The sequence below is a fragment of the Phoca vitulina genome, unplaced genomic scaffold (genome assembly GCF_004348235.1).
Source record: "Phoca vitulina isolate PV1807 unplaced genomic scaffold, GSC_HSeal_1.0 scaffold16, whole genome shotgun sequence".
Lineage (NCBI taxonomy): Eukaryota > Metazoa > Chordata > Mammalia > Carnivora > Phocidae > Phoca > Phoca vitulina.
Genome location: NW_022589719.1, coordinates 7,039,990 through 7,054,591, shown reverse-complemented (window position 1 = coordinate 7,054,591; position 14,602 = coordinate 7,039,990). Strand labels below are relative to the sequence as shown.

At 40.8% G+C, this 14,602-nt stretch overlaps 1 protein-coding gene across 1 annotated transcript; it reads right to left on the bottom strand.

Moving 5' to 3' along the window:
- Nucleotides 1–6,372: 6,372 nt before the first annotated feature.
- On the bottom strand, nucleotides 6,373–9,215 carry FIBIN (fin bud initiation factor homolog). Its single transcript, XM_032414799.1, has one exon. It carries the CDS (start codon nucleotides 8,475–8,477, stop codon nucleotides 7,842–7,844), a length of 636 nt encoding a protein of 211 aa, XP_032270690.1. The 5' UTR covers nucleotides 8,478–9,215; the 3' UTR covers nucleotides 6,373–7,841.
- Between the last annotated feature and the right edge of the window lie 5,387 nt (nucleotides 9,216–14,602).

Sequence of the window (14,602 nt, the reverse complement as noted above, 5' to 3'; positions counted from 1 at the left end):
GGAACAGAGTTTTCTGCCTCTACTTTCCATGCTCCTAACAGCAAGAAGAGGGGCAGAGAGAGCAAAGGAGGAAACAGGGAGAAAGAGTTTGGCTAAGGCAAGAAGGAGGGGGGGAAACCAGGGCAAGAGAAAACTGACACTTGACGGGTAGGCAGAAATATAATTCAGAGCAAAGCGAACCCACTAGGTTTTCTGCTCTTTATAATTTAATTCATAGTAGAATCATGTGGAAAATGTTAGTGGTTGACTCAGTGGAACTGCCAGCAAAGCATACATTTTGAAAGTTGAGTGGAGCGCCCACATTTGCTTGGTCTTGGAATGAACGCTGGGCAAAGATCAAAGCAAGAGAAGACGTTCAGGAAACACACTTCTTTAACTGCCTGCAGGAGGAAACTTTTCACAACTGGAAAATGCACGCCTTTACTGCCAACCTTGGAGGATGGAGGCTTTACCTCATTAATCATAACTGTCAGGTTCCTCTTTGTAAACAGCAAGCTGTTGACACAAAATATCTTTTAGTGGTTTTTGTGTGTGTGTGTGTGTGTGTGTAATAGCAAAAAATGGGAAATGGTGCAATGTACAAGCCTTCTGAGAAAATGCTTCTTAGAGTCAAAATAGGATGCTCTGTATCTTTACTGAATATATGGCAATGCAAAATTCTGAAGTCATCAGAAAGCCTCAAGAGAAAAGTTTTATCTTTAGATATAGCTTATCTACTTAAAATGCCTGTGAAGAAAAATGCAGAAATACAGTGATGCTGCTTGAGATCATTAATAAAGGGAAGATAGATATCTAAGCTTTAGTTCAATCACAGTTATTTTTTGTGTACTAGTCAGCTATGTGAGGCATTCCTGTGGTTGAGTGCAAATCTCCACCTTCAGAGCAGTGTCATTCCAACCCATCAAGTAAGTTAGACTGGGTGTGGGCTGGTCGGCCCCAGTTGGGGCTTTGAGTCAGAGGGGTCAGCTGGAGTCCATGTATTTCCTGATGTCGTCAGGAAAGCAGCTGAATTCAATTCGCATATATCCAACAGCCTTGGTGGGGGAGGGGAAGGTGGTCAAGAATCTGAGGGGGGCAGTACTGTCAAATCCAAAGTCGGAGGAATAGAAGAAATGGAGCCAAGAGTTAGGGAATTGGAATAATACATAAGAAGATTAAGAAGAATGACTCACATTCTTCTGGGACAAAAATCAACAATGGGCAATGTGGAAGACTGAAGTCCATTTCTGCCACCTTCACCACCACCACCTTAGAGCAAACCTCCATCATCTCTCATCAGATGGCCTAGTAGTCACCCAACCACATGGCCTTCCTGCTTCCATTCTTGCTTCCGTACAGATAATCTTTCCCAGAGTATCTTTTTTGGGTAAATCAGAACAAATCACTCCTCTCCTTAGACCTCTGGTGTTTGAAATTCAAATGGAAATGAGATCATTGAAATTTGAATAATATCCAAATATTATTCCTTAGTACCCAAATATATTAGTTATATATATTATATAAAATATATTAGTTAGTATCCAAATATATCTTCTCCTTAGAGCTCCAGTGCATTAAAATTAGAATTATATCCAAATTTCTTTTGATGGCCATCCAGTTCCTATATTACCTAGCCCGGATCTCCTCTCTGACTTCAAATTCTCTAATTCTTTCTTTGATTTGCTCTGCTCTAGGCCCATTGTTTCCCCTTCCGCCCCCCTCCCCCGCGCCTTCTCAAACTTAAAATTATCTCTTCCTGAAGGACTTTGTACTTACTATTCTTTTACCAGAAATGCTCTTTCCTCTAACATTTACTTTCTTGGTCTTCTACTCAATATTTAAGGTTCTGTTCTAATATCTCTCACTTACCCAGTGAGGTCTTCCTTAACCATCTTAACTAAAATAGTACATATCACTGCCTAATATCCCATTATATATATTTTTTCATTTATTTGTTATCACCCCACTAGAGGAGTCCTAATGAGTCATTAAACTTGCATATTTCAATATAAGATCAAGGGGAGCATGGATTTTGTCTGATTGATGTATCCTGAGCAGGGCCTGATACCTAGTAGGCATTCAATGACTGTATTTTGTTCCATTTTTAGTATACATGCTGTTGAAGCAAGAACTCGGTGAATGTGTTTTGAATGGATGAATAGATGCATGAAAGGCAGACCTGTAAGGTAAGTGGTGCCCGGACAAAGAATCTTTCCATCTGGCTTCAGTCCTGACTGAGTAACTTTTCTAGATGTGAACATTGGGCTCCCATCACCAAATGCTGAACACCACGAGCTGTCCTGGCTGGTTCAGCATCGATAATCATGTGTTGTCAAATGTGATAGTATGAGTGAAAGTGCTTGGAAAATATAAGATTTAGCAAGAAGCCGGTTGCTCTTAGGCAAAGAATCATGGAGCCCCACACATATGTGTAAGGAGATTCTTCACCCAACATAAAATCAAGCAGAGAAATAAGTTCTTTGAGAGAAATTGGGTTTGCATTTTTTTCAATTAAAGAAATCATATAAGGAAAATGTTCATTTCACAGGCCATTTAGAATAGCTAGGGAGCTAAGAAATCTTGTGTCTCCTGCCTTCCGAAAGGAAAAGCATCATTAGTGGTTAGTAGGGTGGTAGAGGAGATAGACCGCCTGCACTGGAATCTTGAATCCATTTCTGTCTGGCTGTGAGACCTTGGGTAAGTCACTTAACTTACTCTTTGTGTCTCAGTCTCTTTATCCAAAAAGTTCAGAAAATGTAACATCTACCTAGAATATAACTCTGGGAGGATTATATCAGATAATACACCAAAAATACTTTGAGCGGTGCTTGTTTAATAAATATCGGCTATTATTTGCATTTTGCAAACAAAGGGATGGAATTTCAGAACACTTAAGGGATTTATTCAAAGCTGTACAACTAATACATGGTGGGGCAAGATCTAGAACCCAGAACCTCTGCCTCCTGGAGTACCGTGGGGAGATTTAAGCATTTTTAAAAGATCTATGCTACTGAACATATTTAATACCTAAAATAGACAGATGCTACAAAACAAGGTATTACTAGGATATCATTTTTTTTCACAAAGGAAAATATAGTTACATAGTAGATTTGTATTAAAAATACTAAAACAGTAAGTACACTAAAATGCAAATAGTAGGTGTATGCTGGGGGAGTTTGAGACTATGAATGATTTTGTTTTCTTTATGTTTTGCTGTTTACATGGTTATTAGAATACAACAGTTACAGCTTATATAGTTGGAAAAAAATGTTAATATTTAAAAGCAGAACAACAATAATACCAGCAGGGATGAAACCCTTGTATCTCTTAAATGTGTGATTATACCAAATCCTTATTTTATTTATACTGCTTTACATTTCCCAAACAATTCTAGTTTAGATTCTTGCTAAGCTCCCATAGAAGCTTGTACTTTGCCAATCCCACATGATGCTCTGATTCTTTGTCTAGGTGTCCTTTTTCTCATGTGTCTACATGCCATTTTCCATCGTGGGTACCTCATACGGGGGCTCTTTAAAAATGTTGGATGAATGACATACCTATTGGGATCTTGACTCTGGAGATAATATTCCTAAGGATAACCCCAATTCCAAAATTGCTAAGATGATTCGCAGAATCTCATTCTCTATATCAGCGAATTATTGTTATGCATTTCTGTATTCTATTTCTAACCAACACTTATGTCTCCAGTTGTTTTTTTATGAAAACACTGATTTTATATGAAAACACTGACAAACCACAGTTAGCATTTATATTTCACAACCGATTATTGTTTCTTATCAAGAAGATTTTAATAATGATCCTCTGAAAAATGTCCCAAGGAAATTTGAGCATACAACCCATTTAGAGTGATTTCATATCTTTGGTGGTTTTCATGGACATTTTTATTACTTGCTAAAATAGTTTATAATCTAAGTTTCAAGGCTTCTCTCAGAAAGCTTTGAGCCTATTTCCTTAGCAGAGTTATAAACAAGAATTTAAAAGGCAATGAAAACTATGTGAACTATGGAACAGCCTCTCCGTGCTGCCTTTCATAACATACCTACACCAGCAGGCTTCTGCCGGCTTCTAGGAGTGTGGCTTTGGTGGTTGCAAAGGCTAACATGGCCTGGTGTCCTTTATCAACAGACTCTAGATAGACAGATACCTATGGAATGTTTCAAAGTAGGTATATGGAAATTTTCACATGGTCAGATTGGGAGAGTGAGGAGTAGTGGTATTTAACAATGCATCACACAGAGAAAGACTCAGCGAGAAATTCGGTAAACACAGGAGCCACTCAGCTTCTGATGGACAGAGATCAGACATCTCAATTGCTGTAGGAAGTCAGCTGACAGGCCTATAGGGACAGCATGTGCAGTAGACAGCTGGTGGCCCCAGGGGACCCCTACCCTCCACAGTCTTCTTTAATTTGATCTATACTCCACTAGATAACCATCAGTTTAAAAAGGGAGAATATAGTGAAGTGTGTAAGACATCACACAGTTCTCACCTTGGGAAAATTCCCTAGGCTTTCTGGGCCTCAGTTACCAAACTAACCATAATAGTAACATTGATTGAGGATTCACTCGGTGTCAGGTACTGTTCGAAGCACTTGGCATGGAATAATTCCTTTTCTATGATACTTCCCTCACAGTTTGTTGCTAGAATTAAGGCAAAGTAGTTCAGGCAAAGTTCTTAGCACAGGCCCTGAGTTCTCAAAAAAGTTAGCTGTTTTGTTGTTATAACTAACTGAAACTTGGGGTGCCTGGGTGGCTTAGTCGGTTAAGTATCTGCCTTTGGCTCAGGTCATGATCCCAGGGTTCTGGGATGGAGCCCCACATCAAGCCCTGCATCGGGCTCTGGGTTCAGTGGGGAGTCTACTTCTTCTGCCTCTTCCCCTACCCCCGGCTTGTGCTCTCTCTCTCTCTCTCTCACTCTCTTTCAAATAAATAAATAAAATCTTAAAAAAAAAAAGAACTAACTGAAAATTATAGCAATAACAAAAATGTCTCTTACTCAAATAAAACTCCAAGAGGCTTTTTAAAACTGTTAGTTAGATTAAGTCCCAAGGCTTTGTGAGTCCCAGAATTACCCACAACCTAATTCCATACCTGATGCATGTTAAGTGATTGGTATTTATAAAAATAATGCATATCCTAAAATGTATGGATATTTTTGTCAGATTTCTCAGGGAAGAAAGTATGTAGTTTTCTTCAGATTCTCAAAATATTATTTCATGGTCTGAGAAATAAAGAAGCACTATTGAAAAGAATTTGTCACCTGGCAAGCAAGGAGGTCCCAATAAGTATAACAAGGAAGTGGGGAGGAAAGAACTGAGTGGGTCTGTTTCCCCCCATAAGAGGATTTGGAAAAGCTTTGTGATGTTAGCCTCTGGGTTGGTATCTAGGACGGCTCACTACCCACCCCCCACCCCCCCCACCCCCCCGGAAATTCTCATTTGCCCTCTAGGGCCATTTACATAAGACTCTGTGGGATTCCTGGCTGTACCTCTAGCCTTGAATGGATGATTCAAAGTCAGATAATTTCGTTCTGGTTTTGCAGGATTCATAGAATGTTCGCCCTAGAAAGAACCTCATACACAATCTGTTTCAGGGTTTTCAAATTTGTAGCAGATGCACCACTGGTCCTCTTTCAGCACCCATGGAAGGCATCTCTAACTGGGGACAGCCCTCTTTACATCTTTAAAAGGTGCCTTATAAATCCTAGTCTAATAGTGTATGCAGCCATTATGGATTGATTGAAATTAGCATGCACAGGGAAGCCAGTTTTCTAACTGTGTCATGTGCTTAATATTCTCCTCTTACAGATGGGAAAATTGAAGAGGTGACATTTAATATGTCCATGGATTAGACTTCAGTCCTGTGAAGTGAGTGATAGGAAAGTTTTGAGATATTAAGTGTTGTGACTACAAACTACAATCATTTAAGTGCCAAATATCATCTCCTTTGCCTCTGCTGTTTTTCCCTCATCTTTCATAGAATAAAGAAGGAAACCCTTTTCAACAATCATTTACCTTCCCCCCACACACCAGTATAGAGGCAGCTAAGAAATTACAAACAATTATTTTAAGTATTATTCCATGTGTTGTTCTTTTATATTTTAAACAATGAGGTTTATGCAAAGGTTTGGGCCTCAGCATCCTTGCAAGGAGCAATGTGGGAAAGTTCTGTACTGTAAGAGACCAGGAGCTGTTACAACAAGGGTCAGCCACTTTCTGGGCCTCAGTTTCCCCTAAAGTAATAGGAGGATATATTGGACACATCATAGGAATAGAAAACTAGATTCTTCGTGCATGGGAGAGAAAAAAATGCTTCACTGTTGAAGAGTAGATTATGAACATTTATTTATTTTCTTCTGTGTGTGTGTGTGTGTGTGTGTGTGAAAGAAAAACATATTTAAGGTGAGAGTGAGGGGCTGGGGGAAGACATGAAATAAAGTGAATTTCCACCTTTTGAAATCATTAGTCAATAACATAGACCTGGCTTCAAAATTATTAAACATCGTTATAGTTCTTATAACTTAGAATGGAACCCTCCATCTGCATTATGAGGGCATATAACTTAACAAGCCTTGTCATAAGATTTTCCAGTTGTTTCTATGGGAAAAACTGGGGAAAATGGAGTTTTTAGGCAGACCAGCAGAGATCAACTTCTGGCTAGACCTAGATTTTTTCTTTTGAGGATGATAAGGGTGGCCAGGGAAGAGAGGATTGCCAAATACATAGCCATCCCTCTGCCTTCTTTATCATATACTCTGAGTAAACTGGCTTAAATCCCACCCTTCTCTTTCCTCTTGCACTGTACTTCTCTTTGCAATATGAAAGTTATGGATATCAATTAGAAAATAAGCCAGTATTATACGAGAACATATTTATTGGCTGAATAATAAAACTTAGTGAAGGAGTTATTAAAATTAGAATCCCCTCCCCACTTGAAGTACAAGTTTCCAATACGCAAACAGAAGCAAAACCCCCAAACCCAGAACGAATACATTGGTAACCTACATCATCGGCATTCAGGGGTGTGTTCAATCTATCTACTTTTTTGTAATGGACTGCAGCTCTGAGGACACAGGCATACAATGAGAGACACAACAAATCAGCTTAGCAACATGAGTGTGTACCCACCACAAAGCTTGGACTTCTTAAATGTGGCCACTTCAACTTACACTCACAGAGGCACCTTGGACATCTCCCTGCAAAGGACGATTTGCATATTTCTAGGCAATACTCTTACAAAAAAACAAAAAAACCCCGAAAAACAAACAAAAAACCCCCAAAACTAAAAACAAAACCTTGGAGACCATGGTTAATAAATAAGAGAGAAAAGGAGAAGAAGAAACTGGCGACTTCCATCTGCTGGCAGGCAGGCTGAGCAGCACCTGGGACCTCATCTGAAAAACAGACAACTGACAACTTTCAGAGCCCAAGAGCCAAGGCTGAAGGCGAAAGGGAACTCTGCACTATCCTCTCTGAGTATTTTCCCATAATCTCCAGGGTGGGGAAATGTAATCGCTCCCTACTGCATAAACTGTGTCCTTCTAGACATGGCTGAAACAGGTGTCTCTGCAGAGTTATAAAATCCTCTAGGGAAGGCAGGAGGCATGGCCATAAGTTGTTCTTTCCAAGTAACAAATCAATAGCAATTCCATAAATAATGTACAGAAACGAAACAAGTCGACTCTCACTTATTTCCTTTAAAGTTCACTTCAGATCATTCTCCAAGTGCAAATCCAGATATAAAAAATAAGAAGTATAAGGGAAGTGTTAGCCCTGTCTTCTGCCCCCACCCTCCACAACGGGGCTGACTTGATGCCCTCTCCCTGCCAGTGTGCCCTTTCACCTACACTTTAAGATAATCATTTTTCAGCCGACCTAGCCGGGTCCCATGGCTCCTGATGGTGAGGGCCAGCAGCTCGTATTTGTCCCTGAGCCCCACGGAGATGTCAAGCGTTTCCTTCAGCAGGGACCTGGTGTGGACCAGCATCCCCAAGAAGTCCTCGTTGAGCCTGCTCTCTTGCCTGCTGTCCTGTTCCTGGCCCTGCTTAAACTTGCTTTCCAGCTCAGTGAGAGACTTGTCCGAGTTGGAGTAGGCATCCCCGATCTGGTGGGACTCCCGCCGCAGGTACTTGCCATAGCTCTCTTCCCCGTCCAGGTCGTAGGAGATGCTCTTACTGATGCCCTCCAGGACACGCCCAGCATCCTCCACCTGGCGGCCCAGCACGGTGAACTCTTCCCGGAGGGTGAGGCTCAGCAGACTGCTGGCCTGGCTCCCCTCCCCCTGGGAGCAGCGCCGGTGGTCACTCACCCTGAACAGCAACTGGCACTTCTCAGGGTCATCATTCTCTTCATAGTCCCCGTCGGGCACGAAGTAGTGGTGCAGAGTCCCATTGGACATCTCCGGGTAGAGAGGGCCATCGAAGTAGCCCTGACACAGGCGGCAGAAGAAACCTATCCAGAGGAACTTCAGGAACAGCATCCTGGAGAGTCAGGATGACCGGGGACCCCTGGAGAAGACAGTTCGCCCGGGCACGAAGAAGGGGGTCCCCCTGGGAGTCAGTGCCTCCCCAAGACGGCGACAGCCTCAGTCCCCGCCGGCTTGCTGCACCCTGGCCCCCCCTCCCCAGCAGGCTTCATGTGGCTGTGTCACGGGCGCCTGGGTAGCACGGCCACACAGCGCAGGATGCACGCAGGCTCTGGCTCCCGCGCTCCGGGCTGGAACTCAGCCGGCTCCTTCCCGGCGGCGGCGGCCGCGGCGGCGGGATCACCGGCAGGAGAGGGAACCCCTCCTCCAGGGCTCGGTTGCCCCACTCTCTGTCGGAGTTCCCCCTTGCTCCTGAGAGATGGAGCCTGTAGCTGGAGAGAGAGGCTCTTGCGCTCTGATACGATTTCAACTTCTGGACTGGGTGGGAATGTGGAGCTTTTCCTTTGGCTAATGATATCCTGAGGATCTCTCTGCTCTCAAATTACAGCTGGTTTCGTCACTTGGAAGCCAGGGAACAAGTTTGGAAAGAAACCTCTCATCAGGTCTCTGCTATTAAAGGTACAGGATCTTTTTTTTTTTTTTTTTTTTTTTTTTAAGACTGAAAGGGGGACCTTGCAAAATAGAATTTAGCTTGAAGGAGGAAATAAGAACAGGGTAAACAGGATGCTCACAACAGAAAGACTGATCTGCTGTTAACATACTGGAGGGAAGAGTGATTACTCTGGAGAAATACTACTTCACATTTGAAGTAAGTACCAGTTCGATTGGATTTGTTAAGTATGTCTATATTTATCATTAAAAAGTTTGTGACTTCGAAGGCAAATTTGTAGTGTAAGACATGGCAATTTTGTTTGGAAATGGTTAGTTAATTAAAAATGTTAATAACAATACATTGAAAGCAATAGCAATATAGAAAACAGATTAATGCATGGTTGCTGGTATGTACAGGAACAAAAGCTGAAAATGGAATTTTGCCAGTTTAATAAGTAAGTGGACAACTGAGATAATTGTTTAATTCTATGCAAAACCATCCGTGCTGAGCTTCGGCAATGCATCTTTAGCCTGACACCTTTGCAGCTATTGTCTCTTTTGAGATACTTAAAAGGTTTTTTGTTTTTGTTTTTGTTTTTTTGAGATACTTAAAAGTTTTTGAAGAATGTAGGGCTGGGACTATTATCTGGAGAAACCAAGGGACACGATGAGAAACAAATTGTTTGTAGTCACAAAGTTAGGCTGTGGTGGAGCCCGCACGGGGTCTTTTCATTTAATTTAGAAAAACAAAGTTTTTTGTTTTTTGGTTTTTGTTTTTACCAGGCCTTTTTAGTTTCTGATCTATGAGTTAATTAACAAATTGCCATCCATCGGGCCAACTCATTTGTCCAAGAAATGTTTACTGAGCATTTACTATATGCTAGAGTCTATTTTAGATACCGCTACCAGAGCTGTGGAAAAAATGGAGACGAATACTTGCCCTCTTGGAGCTTACATTCTAGGAAATTGAGAGAAAATTAAACTAATATAAATAAAGAAGATACATTGCATGTTGACAGTGAGAGGGTTGGAGAAAAGACGGGGAAAGGATGGGAAAGTGGAGGCAGAATTCCTGTTTTCGTAGTTATTTCCTTTTGGCCTTGAAATGTAGCTGAAATACTCATGTGATCTGCCTGTGTTAGTACTTATCTTCCTCTCCAAGTCATAAGGGACTGGTGTCATTCAGAGCTACAGTGCCATAGAGTTCTGGGATTGTCATACTTGTTACCATCACTTTCTGACATAAACAACCCAGACTTGTGGATAGATGAGAAGTCTGGTTAAGTACCTGGATATTTTGTCACTGTGGTGCCACATGCATAGATTTTGCAAGACATGTTGACTGCACATTTAATTCTTATCCAGATATTTGACATCATGAAAACACGGACAAAAGGGGTCTTCTTAGCGATTATGCTAACCAAAAAGATGATGACTTATTTTCGCTGCATTCCAGCAGAGAACTACCACCTTCTCCATGGAGAGACTGGACTGTTGGACTCAAGAGCCATATTACTTCATTCTTTTTTTCCTGGGACATTCACAAATGACAACAGATGGATTCAAATTGGCTGCTTGGCCAAAGAAGGGAAGAGGAATTTACTCGGATTCACTCCACTTCTTGCACAATCCCTCCCTGACTTACGAACCAATTCAATTAAGCAAACCTAAATTAAGCACTTATTACTACTTGCCCCCTACTTTATGCAGGGCACAGTGTTAAGTGAGTTGTAGATACAAAGATGTGCAGTAAGAAGTTTCAGCCTACAAAGAGTTTGCTCTCTGGTGAAGAGTCAGGCCTATATACACAAACAACCATGATACGAATGGCTAAGAGTATTTACTTTTTCCTACAATTACCTCATCTAAAGAAATAAACTTCATGTCATGTATCAGGAAGGCATCACTTTGGCACAAGTAACTGAAAGTCTAATTCAATCACACTGAAGTCAAAAAGGAATTCACTGACTTACAGAAAGTCTATAATTAGATTTTCAGTCTGCGCCTGGTCCAGAATCTAGTTTCTTTCTCACCATTTTTTGGTTCTACTTCCTCAGCTTAAATTCATTCTTGGGTAGTCTTTTTCATTTGTGGTTCCAGGACAGCTACAAGTGTCTTTTGCAGCTACAAACGTCCTTGTTCCTATGTAGTAGGAATGAAAGGTTATGAATGGCAGGTCCTTCAAATCAGCCTCAGTGGCCATGTTGGTTTGATTTGGACCATTAATTCATCCTTGAACCAGGTTGACTGTAGTCAGAGGTTTGGGATTGGCCACTGCGCTTGGGACAACAAATGAAAAAGGACCCTGTTCTGCAGCTGAAGGCAAGGTGCCATGCAAACTACATGGATGAAAAATTTAAGGTCTTATTTAGGAAGGGGACAGTATGAGAATGGATTCCAGGGAAGTAACTACAAATATTCTCCCTACCCCATGCTTTTGTCTTTATTAACCATTTCTGAAAGACACCAGCACTCTTGTAGTTGTGCGCAGTCAACTATTTAACAGCTGGCTCTATGGGAGAAAAAAGCTCTTTGTAGCATTTGCTGATTTCCATGGTGTGAATACACTCACCATGCCTGGATCACTGAATACAGAGTTAGGAAGATGTGTGCAATGACACACCATTATATAGCATTTCTATTATACAGATACATTAGATACAGATAACCTCAAGAGCAAAGAAAATAGTAATTTCAAAGTGATGAGTTTTACATATACATTCCCTTTATTTTAATATAATTTATTTAACTGCAAGTATAAATAACATAATTTTCAATAATGACTGTTTAACAACTGACTTGCAAAATTCCTAAAAACCTAACAATTAGTTCTCACGAGCCAGTGCTAGTTAGCTCCAGCACACCATGGCGTTTTGCACTAAACACTTCATCTTGTTCGTTTTTAAAAGTTGTTTATTTATAAGGTCTTCATATGTGCACAATCCCGTCTTGGGCTGATCTACTAGAGTCAGAGTTAAGGTGGGCTTCTAATGATTGGCCTGAAGTGAATGGAGCCAGAGGAAATGTCCAAACCCAGATATACAGGACGGAGAACTTGGAGAAGTAAAATCGAGAAGTACGATCCGCTGATAGGGACAATAGTTGAGTCTAGGGCTGAAAACTAGAGATGAAGTCAAAGGGCAGGAACTGGATAAAATTAAGAATAAAGGAGGACCCCAGCAGCAGTGGCCGGAGTCATGTAAGTAGATAAGCACCCTCACCCAGTACCAGCTGCTTATTTGCAATCCTTGCCATGCAACGCCAGCAGGGTTGGCTAGCTTACAGCTCGTGTATCCTTTCTTCTTTTCAGCGCACTTTAAATCTTGTTGTTCCTTTGGTCCAGTTACCACTTCAGAGAGGGAAGCAGGAAATCAGGCTGGCACCATGAGCCTAAAGACCTATAAGATTTCTTAAGCTCCATGATTTCCCCCTGCCAAAGACTTTTGTGATCCCCTGACTGTTTCTGATTATGATAATAGTGGAATTTTTATAGACAAAGAGGCTTGTAAGAGATGAGGTCCCACTACACAGTTTAGAAATTCAAAGTGTGTCTCTGGGAAGTGGAAGCTCTCACTCTCAACAGCTCCTCTCCCCCAAACGGGGGGGAAGCTGAATTCAGGCTGAATCCCTAAACCATGTCAGAGAAGAAAAAAAACAAGGAAGTTAGCTTGGACCAGAGTAGGGGTTCCGGGGTGGGAGAAGAGAGAAAAGGAAGACAAAGGGGAGAAGATAAGAAAGCCCCAGTATTTAGCACTTTGGGTATTATTTTATCAATTAACAGGAAATCACTAGCATTTGTTTAGCAACCATTGTTTACAGAGGGTGGGAAGGAGAAAGGAAAAGAAATGGATGAGTAAGGAAGAAAGGTAGCAAGTAAAGAAGGAAGAAAAGACAGAAGGAGGAAAAGAAGAGAGAGTGGAATAAATTTTGATGATCTAATTTATTTGTCACATTAATTCAGTGAAGTGGTTATTATTATTTGCTATAAGAACATTGGTTAGGGGCAATTCTTAACAAGAACAATCACAAAGTTCCTATGAAATACAGGCAATACAACACACCCATGGAAACCTAATGAGAATGCTTACAAGGAAATAAGTATAATGTGGGAAGAGTTTGATCAGTTCTCCCAGTCTGTCTCCATTAGTGAGAATAGGCTGTGATATGCTGCGGTAACAAATATCACCAACATGTTAACACCAAATTCAAGTCCACTGCAAGTCAGGGTGACTCAGTAACTCTCTTCTATGACTTAGCTATAATGGTATTTCCTCTAAAAGCCCTTCCTTGATTTCCCAACTTTAATTAGTTCTCCCTATCAGTTCCTTTTATACCACTCTGTTTCTTCCCTCATGGCACTTTCTATTGTTTATGATTGTACTTTAATTTAGGTATTTATTTGTTCTAAGTTTGTCTCTCCAGCTTGGTTTACACTACAGAAAGACAGGAGCTGTGTTCCCTTCTATATCCCGAGTGCCTAATACAGTCATAAGAAGTGCTTAATGAATACATGTTAGCACCCTAGGTGAAGTTGGTCACTTCCTGGTTAGTGTTTCAGCAAGATGTTTTTTGCAACTAGTGTTTTCTTTCTTTTCTTCTTTTCTTTTCTTTTTCTCCTTTCTTTTTTTCTTTTCTTTAAATTTAAATTTAATTAATTAACATACAGTATATGTTATAGTTTCAGAGGCAGAGTTTATATAGAGAGTTTATAACATATAGTGTATATTAGTAGTTTCAGAGGTAGAGTTTAGTCATTCATCAGTTGCACTGGAGTTAGTGTTTCAATGGTACTTTTTCTTTGTTCTTCTGTTATGTGTGTTGCATTGCATTGGATTATCTATGAACTAGTCTGTCTTCCCCACTTGACTGTGAATTCCTCAAGGGTAAGAGTGTATTTTATTTACCTTTAAATTTACCTTTATATTCTCTGTGATTAGCACAGAGCCAAGCATATAGCAAGAGCCAAATATTTGTTGTTGTGATAGTTAAGCTGTAGAATTTAAGGAATTCTGTAATTTAATGATGGTCAGATAATCTATCTATTTGAATACATATTTTGTCTGGCCAACAGTCAGCCAGTGATGTCTCACACTTAATCTGGCAGCAGAGAAGGGAAAAAGTCCTGCGAGTTCCAGTATTCAGAACATTCAGAAGGGAGTATCGCTCAGAAGGGCGACTTTTGACCTGTCCTGAGTAAACTGTGCAGCAGTCTGTATATATGGTCCTAGAGTGTTCTGGTTTGTAAACTACAGAAACATCAGACCACCCTGCAGGGTACTTTATTAGCCTGGTGAGGATTTTCACTTTACTGCTATCGGAAGTGCATGTCCTGGGTTATAATCCAGCTAGGTCAGAGAAGAATCAAACCTTGTTTGTTTCCCCTCTCTGAGCAGTGTTTTATTTTCCCTCATCATTTTAATTATAAAGACCAATAGAATTGGGGGAAATGAGAAAAGGCAGAGAGATAGAGTAAGAGAGAGGATATACCAGTTTCACTTTGATACTGCAAGCCCTTTGTTCAGCAACCACATGGGAAAACAAGGAGGAACAGAAGCAGTTGTATCATCTGTTGAGGTTGCAGGGGACTC